Below are 15,453 nucleotides of genomic sequence, written 5' to 3'. Positions count from 1 at the left end.
GACGATCGAGATCGTACAATATGGAAGCACGACTTGGAGCAAGGATGTACTGAACGAGAATGGCGCTGGCACAAGAAACCATATTCGGCCAACCATCCATACATACCTTGCAACCATAGGGGAGTACTACGTCTTCACCACTTTTTCAATAGAATATACGCAAAATACTATACCACTTTAAACACTAAGTGTGATATTAGCAACCCCACCAATAAAAACTTTTAATAACAAAAACGCCTATTTCAAAACCCAAGTGTGGGATACACCGTATCCTTAACATTGAGGACAATGTTATTTTAAAGTGTGGGATAGCAAATATTGCACATAATGATTCTCGTAAAATCCTCAAGTGTTTATAAAACTAAATTTGTTCACAAATTTAAATATTTTTCGTGCTACACAACACTTAGGATTACAAAATTCTATAAACGATCAAAAAGTTTTTTTTACAAAATAGACAAAAGAGTAAAACAAGGTTAAAAACGTTTTGCAAAAAACCAAACCGAATATTCCAAAAGAGCATTGCATGACGAAAGGCTCAATTCGACCCATTATAATTGATGAGAGGCACCCCAAAATAAGGCTTAACAAGCACTCATTTTTAGTGCTTCTCTACACTTCCGTTGAGTGCGCCGATGTTAGCATCTCTGAATCAGAACTTGCTCTTGATCTACATTTCGGAATCACACCTTTTGGTGAGGACTATTAAGTTAGAAACCTCGGCTATTCGTGAAGATAAAACACCCCCACCACATACCTTCATTTCCATTTTCAAACCACCGCAACTCCATCTTCCATTACCTTTCCATTTCATTCCCTTCATAAATAACGAAATAAATCCCGACGAAAACATCACTTCCGAGAAATCTTATAAAATGCGAGCATCCAAGTCAATCATCAAAGAGACCGCCAACAAAAGGAGACCTCGAAGAAGAAAGCAAAGATGCTTGCCAAAAAAAAAAAGATTCGAGAAAAGAAATAAAGGTTCTGAGAAAGGGAGCGGAACCAGAAAAGATTCGAGAAAAGAACTCCTGGCAGTCAAAAAGAAGGATGTTCACTTCGAAATTCCCGATAAAAAGCTGAAAGGATTATCAAAATCAATCTTTAAACGAACTCCTACCTATCCAAACCTTCACACCCCAAAACTTCTAAATCATCATCTCTTTACGATACAAGCTGAGTCTATAACTGAAAATTCTCTCAAATAAGTGATGGAGATTTGAGTCCTGATCAAGCCTATGACAAAGAATGCGAACATGACTGGCTATGAGCGATTTCATTTCTTAGAACTATAGAACACCCGAAACACTTTAGTAAATTGAGTGACCCGAGTAAGATAGCCTCAGTTATGTAACCTCCTCTCATGCTTGTGGAAAAAAGGTTTGGGAATAACAAAAAGAATAAGACCGAGTTTTCGCTTTTGCGTCTTGTGAAACAAAGATCGCTTGATCGCTACGAATAAAAATCTTCGGTGTTAAAAGTTCGAAAGTTTGCTTGAGGACAAGCAAAGTCTAAGTGTGGGATATTTGATATCGGCTAAAAAGTCACGTTTTTACCCCCGGTATTAAGTCCCAAAAGCATAAAAGTTCAAAACTTTGTTGGCAAAATAATCGATTTTTCAGTTAAATTTGTAGGTAAAATGATTACGAAATCAATGCAAAAAGAATCAAGAGAATCGGAGCTAAAATGAAGATTCTAGAGAGAAAACGGTGAAAGACAAGAAATCAAGTTACGACCCAGTAAAATCAGCTGACCAGGCAAGCCAAACGGCCTGCCAAACGGCCTTCCAAATGGTTTGCCTGGCTTGCAAATGGCCTGCCACACGCCCAAGTTAAACGGCCCCTGCAAACGGGCTGGTCTAGCGAACGACCCTTGTGAACGGCCTACCAAACGGCCTGCCAACCGTTTGCAGGCAAATTTCAAGTCTATTTAAAGGATTTTTGGCATCCATTTTCAACACATCTCTCTTTACTCTCTCACTACAATACACTTTCTCACACTAGAGCTTTCAAGACCTTCTCACCTCCCAGCGAAAAACTAAGTACCCAGAGGCGAACGCCGAAGATTTTAATAGGAGCAGTCTAGAGGATGTCATCACTTGTAATGGTCCGGATCTCGTCTGTAAATGGTGAACGCTTTCCTTAATTTAATAAAGTTATCTTAAGTTGCTTTCATCTTGCATGCTTATCTATCCGTTGCAAATGTTTATTATATGTTGAATACTTTGTCTGAAACTTATGCTACTGTTATGCTGAAACCTTGACGGTTTAGAAGTTTAATTTACGGATCACCCTTTCCGCTTATTCACGTGGCTATAACCTAGTATTAGGACCTGATCAACCCTAGGATACGGGTAAGTAGTTATGTGTGCTTAACATCACAATAGGGATATAGTACCTACGTACGAATAACTATTTATTCGTCAGAGAAGAGCTGCCCATTTAGGTTGTGATTAGAGTAGGCAATATAGAGTTCAGTGAACACTGGCTTGCTCAAAAGCATGATTCGCGTCAGAAGCAACGTTCTTGAGATGTTGTAAGATGATTCGGGGTTGATGAAGTGATCGCAAAGGAGAGACCTCTAATCCAATTAGCAGTACCTTAGAATATCTAAGATTGCACATCTGTTAATGTTTAGGCATAGCTTAGTATTAAGTGGTGGAATATTGCTTTAGTTAGACTAACTAGGATTAAGAAAAGCTGAGACTTTTCTTAGGGATAATACCACTTTGTTCATGTACCTAAGATTCTATCCATAAGGTCGTTTAAACCTTCTAAGGTTAACGTTGAGAGTAGGGATATCCATCTTAGCCAAAATCTTCAAGACCTAAACTCTTAGTGACAATTCAGTTAGGTTCATAGCCCAGTTGATTGAGGTTTAGTGTTTATTCTAGGAAGTTGAACTCTTGTGATAGCTCCCCATCAGAACCTTATTCTTCATACCTATCCAACTTTATCTTTATATTATATTATAGTAATAGTAGTTAATCTTGATCTATCACCACTTGTCAACTAGGGTTAACTACATAGGCACTTTTGTCCCACATTACTGAGCAAACATACAAAAATACGAACCTGAGTTATATTTACCACTTACTCGTTAAAAGGAAGACAAGTAGGTGAGTTATAGCTAGGTGAACCCAGCTAAATATAAATGATAAAACCATTATTACTCTTTTGATAGCTAATTCTGACGAGTTGCGACCTAACGACACCGCACAAATAAAACCGTCCGTTTTGGCCATATTAGTTCCTCAAATTCTTGCTTCTAGACTCTATAATGATGAAATAGATCACTCTATGTCATCAATCTCTAGGCCAACAAGATCTGTTGATTATACTGAAGTTTTACAACTTGAACAGAATCAAAATGGTACTGGTTGTGAAGGTTGTGAAAGCATAGCTGATACTCAACAGGAAACACAGCACTCCACAAATGTGAAACGTCCCGTCATAAATCAAATGACGACCAACGTTATCTCGGGTCCCACAGCTTGATCGAAACCAGTGTAAATAGTAAGTTTTAAAGATAAAACCTACATTTAAAATACATTGACTCAAACGCCAACAATAACCATAACATTAAATAATGTATAAAAATTGAATGCAAAAGTAATGTTTTAAAAATATGCGACTCCAATATGCAGACCTCTAATCACAGCGAAAGCAATCAATCATAAACCTGAGAATAAAACATGCGAGTAAACTATCAACAAAAATGTTGGTGAGTTACAGGTTTAATATTGCAAACAATATTTAATTTAAACCATAAAATTTATGTTTGAAAACATAAAGACTTATTTTAGACCACAAGATTTAACGTTGAAAAACATATAAAATGATTATTACATCTTCCGTGAGCACTCGATAACTTAACTTGTCTCAATTTATTTACCCTTGAATATGTAATATACACTGAACATGTGTATCTTCTACGAAGTACTTTACATTCCGTTAAAAACTAGTGCGACTAGCACAGAATGAGGCTGTCAGACCCGATAGATCTATCGATAGAATTCGCTTTTACCAACATCATAAGCCAGTACTTAAAAGTTACCAAATTAGGGAATAGTTTTGTTCAACACACAATTAATAATTTATAATGATTTGTCACTTGTGTCCAATCTATCTATATTCTATCTATATTATATTATATTTATATATATATATATATATATATATATATATATATATATATATATATATATATATATAATAATAACAAAATTGATTTTAGCTAATCATTCATTTAAATAGCTTACATGGCAAAAAATTAACCATTGGATGCAGTCTTTTTCAATCTAAACCCTTAATCATCTTGATCACTCAACCTTTGCGTCTCTCTTCTATTTGTATTAGTAATTAGTATGTTACAAAAATGCCCTCTAAATTCCGCTGCACAATCAAAATACGGGATCAATTTGAATGCTCCCATTAATTAATCACAAATAAAAAACTAAAAAGAAAATACATACTTGATATGTTCTCTCTGGCGATACATCAAGAAGCATTCATCACAAGAAAAATCATGGAGGGCTCTACAAATCCAATTAGTATAATTGCACAGATTTATAGATCTCAAAACACTATGTATGAAAGATTTAGTCGAATCAAAATCGTGTTATTTTAATACCCGAACATAAGAGTTCTCGATGAAACCAATTCTGAAAATTAAGGTATGTAAACATTCATCTTCAATAATATGATATATCATATTAGGGTTTTTTCCTTATTATATTACCGATTTGAGATGGAATATTATGAATGGAGTGAACATATGATTTTTTCGATTAACAAAAGTTAGGTTTTTTTTCCCTCTTATTATTATTTTGATTTTTGATTTTAATGGAATAAGTGAATGGAACGTTATCGATTCGCATAAAATCAGTTGCAAATCGCGTATTGAACCTATGATGTGATTTTTGATAATGGTACGCATTTTCTTTTTTAATGTTCGATTTAAGAGTTCATAATTGGAAGTGATATTTGGATTCGATTTGTCAGGGACGTTCACTAAAAAAGTGGTTGCAGCTGCGCCCGTTCTAAATTGCAAAATTACATTCGCAAAGTTGAAAACGACGGGTTTTCAATGTACTTCCACTTTTGAGTAAGTCTCTCTACGTCCAACATTGTTGATAAAAAAGATGGTCAACAATCTTGATAGTAACTTCTATCTGACACATGTGAATTTAAATCATGTTTTCTATTTAATTTGTACTATATAAATGGTTTAAGATCTTATTTAAGTTTTTTCGATTCAGTTGGTGATTTGTGAAATCTCTATATGAGTCTTGATTTAGTTTCGAATTTGACAACAAAGAGTTCGATAATTTGCTAATAGGTTGTTCAAATGCCATTGCTAATGAATGTGAATTTGGGTAACTTATTTCATTTTCATTTACATGATGCAGATGAGTTTCACATATGATGATTCTGCAGTTACTTCGAGTGTGGGTAGATGAAATCGAGTTAAGCATCCACCTTTGTAAAATCGGTTAGACTATTTGGGCGAACAACTGTGTACTAGGTTTCATAATTTTCATGAAGATAATGAGATAGATACCAGTCCAAACACCAAGGTTATTACGTTGTCTTTTGTACTTTATCACATTGACATTTATCATGTTATTATGTTGTCTTTTATCAGATTAACATTTATCATGTTATCATGCAGCCAGTTTGTACTTATCAAGTTATTTGCTTAAAAATTCTATGGAAATAATTACTCCATCATATTAAAAGATGGCAGATTTTAGGTCGCTTTGTTCATCACAGGTGGTCGTTTAGTAGTGTTCAACCCATATGGGTCGACCTGGTTTTCATCTTTACATTAGGTATGTTCATACCATCTTCATTGTTTTCATTTCTTTAATTAATCAAGAGAACAATAATTGATTATCATCAACTTAAATATATTGTTGTGTTCATCAGCATGTTTATATTTAAGGTATATATTTATAACTTCCACAACTACGATCAATTCACAAAAGCAAAACCAATCTATATTATGTTCTGTTGCTTAATAAAACCTCTCATAGTTATGATGGGTTTATATCATATTGAATTATGTATGTGAATACTGCAATGAGATATTTTAAACGGATCCCTTTAAGATCAGTTTAGAGTAGTTGCCCATTGGGGTTTTTAATTGTTTATCTTTTAGAGTGATAAATGAAATGTAGGGAAAGTCTTTATTTAAATTTATCAAGGTGTGATATATTTTTACTCTACATTATCAAGGTGTAATAAATGAAATCGATTTATCTTTTACTATAAATTATGAAACAAGGTGTGATATATTTTTTGTTATTAAAATACGTTTTATTTCAATTTATTGCTATATCGCTCCATTTACAGTTTGTTGATAAGCTGATCAAGAGGTGTATGAAAATCTTCGAGAAAAGCAGCCATGATAAGCATCTAGTACATTCCTTTTGTTTATAAAAAATTTATATATTGTTGGCAATTTAGACTCATTAGATTTGAAGGAATTATGGTAGATCATTTACCTCAAATGTGTCAATATTTGTAAATATTATGTATATGTTGATGTTGCTCTTCCTGCACCAAATGATAGGTGAGTAGTTAGTAGTTTTGGGACTAATGACGGGTTAAAATGGCTGGATAACTAGCTAAAACATGTAATCTTTTCATTACAGTTATGATTGATCTACAAACATTGTTATAACCCAATGATCTTTCGTTCCACTATATTCAGTACATTAATACATTTCTGATACCTCAAAAACTAGGTTTTATATTCTTTTATTTCAATAACCCGCGAAATCGCGGGTTATAAACTAGTATGTAATAATAAAAAGCATGTATTCTCATTCCAAAATATTTGAAGAATTTAAAAAGGTGGGAATATAACTCACATTGAAGCTCTGCAAAAATAATACTCATAAGTTCTAGTAACACGTAACGTATACCGTAGACTTCAACCTAATTAAACATGTTGATTAGAATATGCCCAATAAACTAGGTCAGGTCATAGTGTAACACATATTTAATGCTCGAGACAGACACAAAAAGTCAACACAAAAAGTCAACAAAAGTCAACATAAAAAGTCAAAGTCAAAGGTCAAAGTAAAAGGTCAAACCTAGTAGTCAAACCCTGAGGTCAACTCAAAGTCAACATAAAAAGTCCACAAATAAAGTCAACGAGTCAACTACATGGTCAAAGTGCGCGCATGGTCAATATAATGTACTATATGTTACTTTGCGCTATATAAAAGTCAAATCAAGGTATCATGGTAGGACGGTCAACATAACTACATAAGTCAAATCCATCATCTCGTTTGAGAAGGGTTGTTCAAAATTCATAGTCAAACTTAGTACACTTTGCATTTTATAAAAAAATTATTATTTTTATATATAATACATATATATACAATTAATCATGTACACATATGGTCAATGGTTTGACCAAGTGGTCAACCAAGGTCAAAGTCATAGTTAATATGGTCAATGGGTCAGGTCTGACCCAAATGATTTCTCATAAACAATGTCGCTAACCTACAAGTCGATACATGCAATTTATATAATGATAATATTATTTATACTGACAAACAATGCGCAGTAAATTTCTAGAAGTTTTATAAAAATATGTACATGTCCGTTTGACTTAAAATATGCGCTAAAATCGTATCTCAGAAATTTAAAAACATATCCAAAGATCAAACTCTAACTCTTAACCAACAATTCACAGCAGTTGCAAACACACGCAATAAATTTTCAGAAATCAAACAGCACTTTTACAAAAATATACAAAACTTTAAACGACTGTAAAGGTTTCAAGAAAACTCGGATTGGCCCGATTCTTGAGTCTAAACTCAATGGTTTTTCAATACATACAACCTCATGAACTCATATTAGTAGATAAATGTGACTAAGCATGCCAAAATGTTCACCTTTAATCATACAAAAGCATAATTTAAATTGTTCATAACTTTTGACCCACTAATCTAATTAACGAGATATCTAAATGAAAACTTATTATTTTTTCACAAGGAGTACAACTAAATCACTTTCATGACCTGAAAATAAAATGTGCTTTTCCAGAATACCAATTACATGAACGGATTTTAACACAAAAAATAGTCATATCTTTTTATCCGTAAATCGAAATTAAACGATATCTTAATGAAAATTTACTAATTTTCCGAGTGCTATTCAACCACATACATATTACATACAGATTACAAGTAATAGATATCAGTAGCATACCATATAATTTCGTGAGTTAACAATTAAACTTCAAACGATCAAATTAACGATTAAAATCATGCATACAAACAACGACTCGAGCACTGGACATGATTACACTATAAGAGTAGATCAAATCAGAGATATAGAAATTCTAAGGTTTATGATTTTACCCAAATCAAGAAATTGCACGGTTAGATGTGTAGCTCTTCGCGCGTAGGTTCCGAATATGTAGTTTATTTAACGATCAAATAACAAGATGATGGTGATTATTGAAGATGAAGATGACGATGAATATGGTGGGTGATGGAGCTGCTCACGGCCTAAAAAAAAGGAGGAAGAAAAGAATGCATTTTTTTTTAATTAGAGATTATGAGGTCTAACCTAATTTAATCAACTAGTTAAACAAAGTTACAAAATAATGCACAACACCCCGTCCCACTGGGGCCAAAAATTTGGGAGGCTAAAAAGGGGTTCCCGAAAGTTTGGTTTCTCATATTTTGGCCACTAAAGATTACACGCAACTCCTGCGTGTTTCGGTGATTTTTACGGTACACGATAACGATTAAATTCTTAAACGGTGTACTAATAATAGCACAAAGATAAATAAATTATTACAAATGATAATTATGAATGAGAATGGCATAAGAATGTCCTTAAAAGTATTGGGAATCCTAAAAATTAACGGTCTCGGAAGAGTCAAACCACTAACAGTCTCTAACGGCTGTCAGGTTTCAATTAAATAAATTAAGAATTAGAATTCTTAAAAATACACTTAATCTCTAATAAATATTAAAAATAATATTTATTAATAAATAATAATATAAAAATATTACCTCTTTCAATCGTGACTCAAAAGTCAGTTTACGGTCATTATGGTTAATTAACTAACAATATGAATTCTTAAAATTTCAAATTGTCACATAAATATTATAAATAATATTTATACCTAATTATAACTATAAAATTATATTAACATCATTAGTCACTTATAAGTCAAGTAATGGACGTTTAAAGATTAACAGAATGATTAACGGAAAAAGTAGGGTCGTTACAAATTGCTATACATCAAGCTGTGTCAACAAGACCGAATGATGTGTGCTCACCATATATTGAACCAGTGGTTAACATTAGATGAACCAAGGAGTATCCAATTGAACAAATCATTGGAAATCTGGCTAGTAGAGTAAAGACAAGAACACATGCAACTTGTAACTTTTGCTTGCATGTGAATTTTATATCTAAAGTTGAACCAACAAAAGGTAGAAGATGCCCCAAAAGATCCAGGGGATGATCTATTCAAGAAGAGCTCTCTTAGTTTGACAGAAGCAAAGTTTGGACTCTAGTTCCTGAACCAGAGGATAAAACCAAAAAGGTTATTGGTACCAAGTGGGTTTTTAAGAACAATATGGATGAAGATGGGCTTGTAATAAGAAATAAGGCCAGATTGGTGGGCCAAGGATACATAAAAGAGGAAGGTTTGGATTATGGAGAGACATATGCACAAGTAGCCAGAATGGAAGCTATCAGGCTGTTCCTAGCATTTGCTGCACACAAGAGCTTTAAAGTATTCCAGATGGATGTTAAATCTGCTTTTCTGAATGGAAAGCTGCAATAGCAATAAGAAGTATATGTCAAGCATCCTTCAGGTTTCAAAGCAATAAATATCTAAACCATGTCTATAAACTAGGCAAAGCTCTTTATGGCTTTAAACAAGCCCCTAGAGCATGGTATGAGACACTTCATGTGTATCTCACTAGTTTAAACTTTAAAATTAGAACAATTGACACTACTCTGTTTTCAAAAGAAGTTGATGGTGATATCTTGCTGATACAAATGTATGTGAATGATATAATTTATGGCTCTACAAATGAAAGACATTGTCAAGATTTTTCAAAGCTTATGCCTCAGACATATGAAATAAGTTTACAAAGAGATTTATGATACTTTCTTGGATTGCAAATCAAACAACTTGATGATGGTATTTTTATAAGTCAAGATAAATATATAAATGATATGTTAAATAAATTTGAATGACATGTCTAAAAGATATAGGGACTCCCATGCAGGCAACCATCAAAAGGGATGATGATCCTAATGGGAACCCATTCAATATCACTGAATATAGAGGTATGATTGGTTCCCAACTTTATCTGACAGCCAGCAGACTAGATATCATGTTTTCCACATGTCTGTGTGCCAAATATCAAGTTGATCCTAAAGAGTCACACGTGCTGGCAGTTAAAAGGATATTTAGGTATCTAAAGGATAGCCTTAACGTCATCTCTGGTATCCCAAAGATTATGATTTTAATCTAATAGGTTATTTAGATGCAGACTTTACAGGTTGTAAAATAGAGAGGAAAAGCACAACCGGTGGTTTCCAGTTGTTGGATGGAAGGCTAGTCAGCTGGACCAGTAAGAAGTAGAATACTGTGTCAACATGTAACAACCCAAACCAACCCGCGACCAAACCACGTGAAAATACAAAATAAAAAAAAATTTGCTGTACAGTGAAGTGGCGCGGCGCGCCATTCAGGCCTATCCGGAAAGTTTCAAATGCGAAAAAGATCGATTAGTTCCCGACATTTTTAGACGACACGCTTTTAACCACACATTCAAATATGTAAAACTATCACGATTCAAACATAAAAATGACGTTTTACAAGCGGGGCGCACACGACCCAAAATACAAGTTTAATACAATTTATGAGTTTCGACCACCAAAAAGTTTAAGTACCAAACTACACTATGAGCATGGCGTTTGGGATTAAACTACCCACGTCTCAGTCAAACTCCCAAAAGTCCACACATCCAAAAGCGTCCCCTAACGAAGCGGGATCTCTAATCCAAGGTAATGCCCTTACCCTTGTCCACAACTGAACCTATAAAAAGGTAAACAACGAGAGGGTAAGCAAAGCTTAGTGAATGCAATAATTATACGAATACATATATAAATATACCTACTTGCATACACTTACACAATACCGCAAACATGCTAGCAAACACAATTAGCTTATCGTCACAATAACAAGCTATAATTCCCCAATACCACAAACTAGCATAACAACCGCATATAAATATAACTCGAATAATATAATATGCTTACAATACAAATAACCATGGTTAACCAATAGTACAAGGGAACGGCGCTTGCAAAAACGCCATCGGTGTTCACAACATCCGTTAGGGCACTTAACACCTCGCACCACTAACCCCTAGGATGGCACCTTAACACCTCGGCACTTCACCCCGAGTGGCATCTTAACACCTCGATGCTTCACTCATTAATTTACGGAGTGGTGTCTTAACACCTCGACACTACACTCCTAGGTGGCATCTTAACACCTCGATGCTTCACCCCGAGTGGTATCTTAACACCTCGATGCTACACTCTTTACGTGAGACGTGGTGTCTTAACACCTCGACACTTCACATTTCACGCTACAACAAATGGATACATTATATACCTATGCATATAATTATTCCACTCACCTCAAAACTCTTGTGAAAAGTTACCCGAGCTTGCAAGACCTCAATGTAATGCGCCTATCATATTATACATATTATCAAATGCAAACTCAAGTTGGTCAACCGATCCTTTCACCATTCCAAAGCCATTTTGACCCAAGGTGCAATTTCAACCCATTTGAACCCTTAACCCTAATTTTGGGTCAACACACACCAAAACCCTAATCATTAACCAAGATGGGTTTAAAACACTTTTAAATCACAAAGTTAACTCATTTCCACACATGCAAGGCCACTTAGGTCATTAAAGACTCATTTGACCCATTTCAAGGTCAACACACCCATTTGGGTCATCATACCCAATTAACACCCATTTACATATCATTAAAGTGTTCTAGTACTTTAACTAACCAATTTAAGTTCATAAACATAATTTAATACTTGAAAACCCTAATTGGTCATCTTTGAGTCTTCATGACCCAATTTCACCCAAAAACCCCCAAATTACTAGCAAGTGGGTTTTGTGTGCATCACTAACCCAAACCCTAACCCTTAATGCAATTAAAGTAAGAATCTAGGTTTTAGAACTTACCAACACAATCACTACGTAGCTAGCGACTAGATGAACGACTTTAGAACTCGCACTAAGACCCGATTCAACCTCCTTTACCCTTTAATGAAGCTTTCTCAATCAAGAAATGCACTCTCTCACTAGAATTGAATTGGAGAAGATAAGGTGGTTGTGAATGGAGTGAATGAGCTCCCAAAACTGATCTAAGGCATTAAATTCGGACCCCAAAGTGATTTTACCAAAATGCCCTCAAAATATCTAATTAAAAAGAAAAGGGGAATCTGGCGCAGACAGATAGCGCGGTGCGCCATATAGCCACGCGGCGCGCGACTCCCTCAGTTCAGAATTCTTCCATGTTTTAAAATATATACAACAAAACCCCGCTTCGAGTATCGTAACTTCGTTTATATACAAGGATAATATTTGGGTCTTACAACTCTCCCCCACTTATTCGAATTGCGTCCTCGCAATCCAAGCCGCATGACAAGAGGGAAGATAAACCAACACGAATTCTTCGGGTTCCCATGTAAACTCGGAACCTTTACTCCGACGCCATTGAACCTTAAAAGTTCTCACCTCCTTGTTACGCAACATTTTCACCTTCTCATCAAGGATAGCAATCGGTTCCTCGACATATTCTAACTTGTTGTTTAGCTCGATTTCGTCTAATGGCATCCATGAAGAATCATCCGCAAGACACTTACGGAGATGGGAAACATGAAACGTGTTATGGATCCCCGCAAGCTCTTCGGGTAATTCCAAACGATACGCAACTTCACCAATACGAGCTAAAACCTTGAATGGCCCAATAAACCGAGGAGCTAACTTTCCCCGTTTTCGAAATCGAATAATACCCTTCCATGGCGAAACCTTAAGCATCACCATATCACCTTCTTGAAATTCGATCGTTCGTCTACGTTTATCGGCATACGACTTTTGTCTATCTTGAGCCTTCTTCAAATGGTCCCGAATAATATCAATCTTGCTATTCGTCTCCAAAACCAAATCGGTACTCCCGATTTCCCTTTGACCCACTTCACCCCAAAAAATTGGAGTTCGACATCTTCGCCCATAAAGCATCTCATAAGGTGGCATCCCGATACTAGTATGATAACTATTATTGTACGAGAATTCCACCAAAGGCAAGTGCTCATCCAAACTACCACCAAAATCAATAATGCATGCACGTAACATATCTTCCAAAGTTTGATTTGTACGCTCGGTTTGACTATCCGTTTGAGGATGATACGCCGTGCTCAACTTTAATTACGTACCCATATCCTCATGAAACTTTTCTCAAAATCGAGATGTGAAACGGGTATCTCGATCCGAAATAATAGATATAGGAACCCATGTCGCGAGACCACTTCCTTGATAAACAACTTAGCCAAGGCCTCCGACGATATCGCTTCTTTAATGGGAAGAAACAAAGCACTTTTGGGCAAACGATCCACTATCATCCAAATTGTATCAAATTGGATCCTCGCCGTCTTAGGTAACTTTGTAATGAAATGCATGGTAATGTGCTCCCATTTCCATTTCGGGATTTCTAACGGTTGCAATTTACCATACGGCTTTTGGTGCTCGGCCTTTACTTGCAAACAAGTAACACATTGTTCCACATATTTTACAACATCACGTTTCATGCCCGGCCACCAATAATCCTTCCTCAAATCATGATACATTTTCGTCGCGCCCGGATGAATGGAATATTTTGACTTATGTGCTTCATCAAGTAGCACCCGTCAGTAGTCGCCCATCTTAGGCACCCACACCCTTCCTTAAAAAGACAACAAACTACGCGGGCCCATAGTAATGAACTCCAATTGGCCCACGATTCGTTCCACATGTTTGTTGTGAACGTAAGCCTCTATTTGAATCTCGCCAAGCTTCTCAAGAAAATCGTTGGAAATAATCAAACGTAACGATCCCACTTTTATCGCCGGATGTTGACTCTTTCGACTCAACGCATCCGCGACAACATTCGCCTTACCCGGATGATAAAGTATCTCACAATCATAATCTTTCACCACATCCATCCACCTACGTTGACGATAATTCATATCTCGTTGATTAAAGAGATGTTTCAAACTCTTATGATCCGAATAAATCGTACACTTGACACCATACAAGTAATGGCGCCAAATTTTCAACGCATGCACAACCGCCGCCAACTCAAGATCATGAGCCGGATATCTCAATTCGTGTTCCTTCAATTGTCGAAAGGCATAAGCGATGACTTTACCTCTTTGCATTAGAACACACCCGAGCCCATTTAACGATGCATCACAATAAACCGTCATGTCTTCCACTCCTTCCGGCAACACTAACACCAGAGCTTGACACAACTTCTCTTTTAACAACTGAAAAGCAATTTCTTTCTCGTTCTCCCAATTAAATCTCGCATTCTTCCTCGTCAATTTCATCAACGAAGAAGCGATCTTAGAAAAGTCTTGGATAAACCAACGATAATAACCGGCCAATCCGAGAAAACTTCGGACCTCCGTAGGCGTAGTCGGTTATCTCCAACTCTTCACCGTCTCTATCTTCCCCGGATCCACTTGAATACCGTGTTTGTTCACAATATGGCCAAGGAATTGAACCTCCCTTAGCCAAAATTCACATTTGGAGAACTTAGCATACAACTTCTCCTTTCGTAACGTCTTCAATACTTCAGGCAAATGATGTTCATGTTCGTCCATACTTTTTGAGTAGACAAGTATGTCGTCAATGAACACAATTACCGACTTGTCCAACATAGGTTGGCACACTCGGTTCATAAGATCCATGAATGTCGCCGGTGCATTCGTAAGACCAAAAGGCATAACTACAAACTCAAAATGCCCATAACACGTTCGAAAAGCTGTTTTCTCAATATCTTCCTCACGGACCCGCATTTGGTGATAGCCGGACCGTAGGTCAATCTTTGAGAAATATGTCGCACCTTGGAGTTGGTCAAACAAATCATCAATCCGAGGCAATGGATAACGATTTTTGATTGTCACCTTATTTAACTCCCGATAATCGATGCACATCCTCATACTACCATCCTTCTTTTTCACGAATAAAACCGGAGCGCCCCATGGCGAAGCACTCGGTCGAATAAAACCCTTCTCAAGTAACACTTGGGTTTGATTTAAAAACTCTTGCATTTCCGTCGGCGCTAAACGATAAGGAGTTTTAGCAATGGGAATAGCTCCCGGAA

General features: G+C 35.9%; 1 protein-coding gene and 1 long non-coding RNA gene across 3 annotated transcripts; both read left to right on the top strand.

The window, feature by feature from the left end:
- Nucleotides 1-4,461: 4,461 nt before the first annotated feature.
- On the top strand, nt 4,462-6,635 carry LOC139877789 (uncharacterized). 2 transcript variants are annotated; one of them, XR_011768775.1, is made up of 5 exons: nt 4,462-4,675; nt 4,855-5,106; nt 5,411-5,578; nt 5,674-5,833; nt 6,357-6,635. It is a non-coding gene; the product is annotated as an uncharacterized lncRNA (long non-coding RNA). The 2 variants fall into 2 exon arrangements; XR_011768774.1 differs by having other exon boundaries at nt 4,462-5,106.
- Nucleotides 6,636-10,270: 3,635 nt separating this feature from the next.
- On the top strand, nt 10,271-10,635 carry LOC139875604 (uncharacterized mitochondrial protein AtMg00810-like). The gene is made up of 2 exons (XM_071862930.1): nt 10,271-10,496; nt 10,544-10,635. The coding sequence occupies exons 1-2, from the start codon at nt 10,271-10,273 to the stop codon at nt 10,633-10,635; spliced, it is 318 nt and encodes a 105-aa protein (XP_071719031.1).
- Nucleotides 10,636-15,453: the final 4,818 nt, after the last annotated feature.

Source organism: Rutidosis leptorrhynchoides, chromosome 11, assembly GCF_046630445.1.
Source record: "Rutidosis leptorrhynchoides isolate AG116_Rl617_1_P2 chromosome 11, CSIRO_AGI_Rlap_v1, whole genome shotgun sequence".
NCBI classification, from domain to species: domain Eukaryota; kingdom Viridiplantae; phylum Streptophyta; class Magnoliopsida; order Asterales; family Asteraceae; genus Rutidosis; species Rutidosis leptorrhynchoides.
This window is presented reverse-complemented; position numbering and strand designations above follow the sequence as displayed.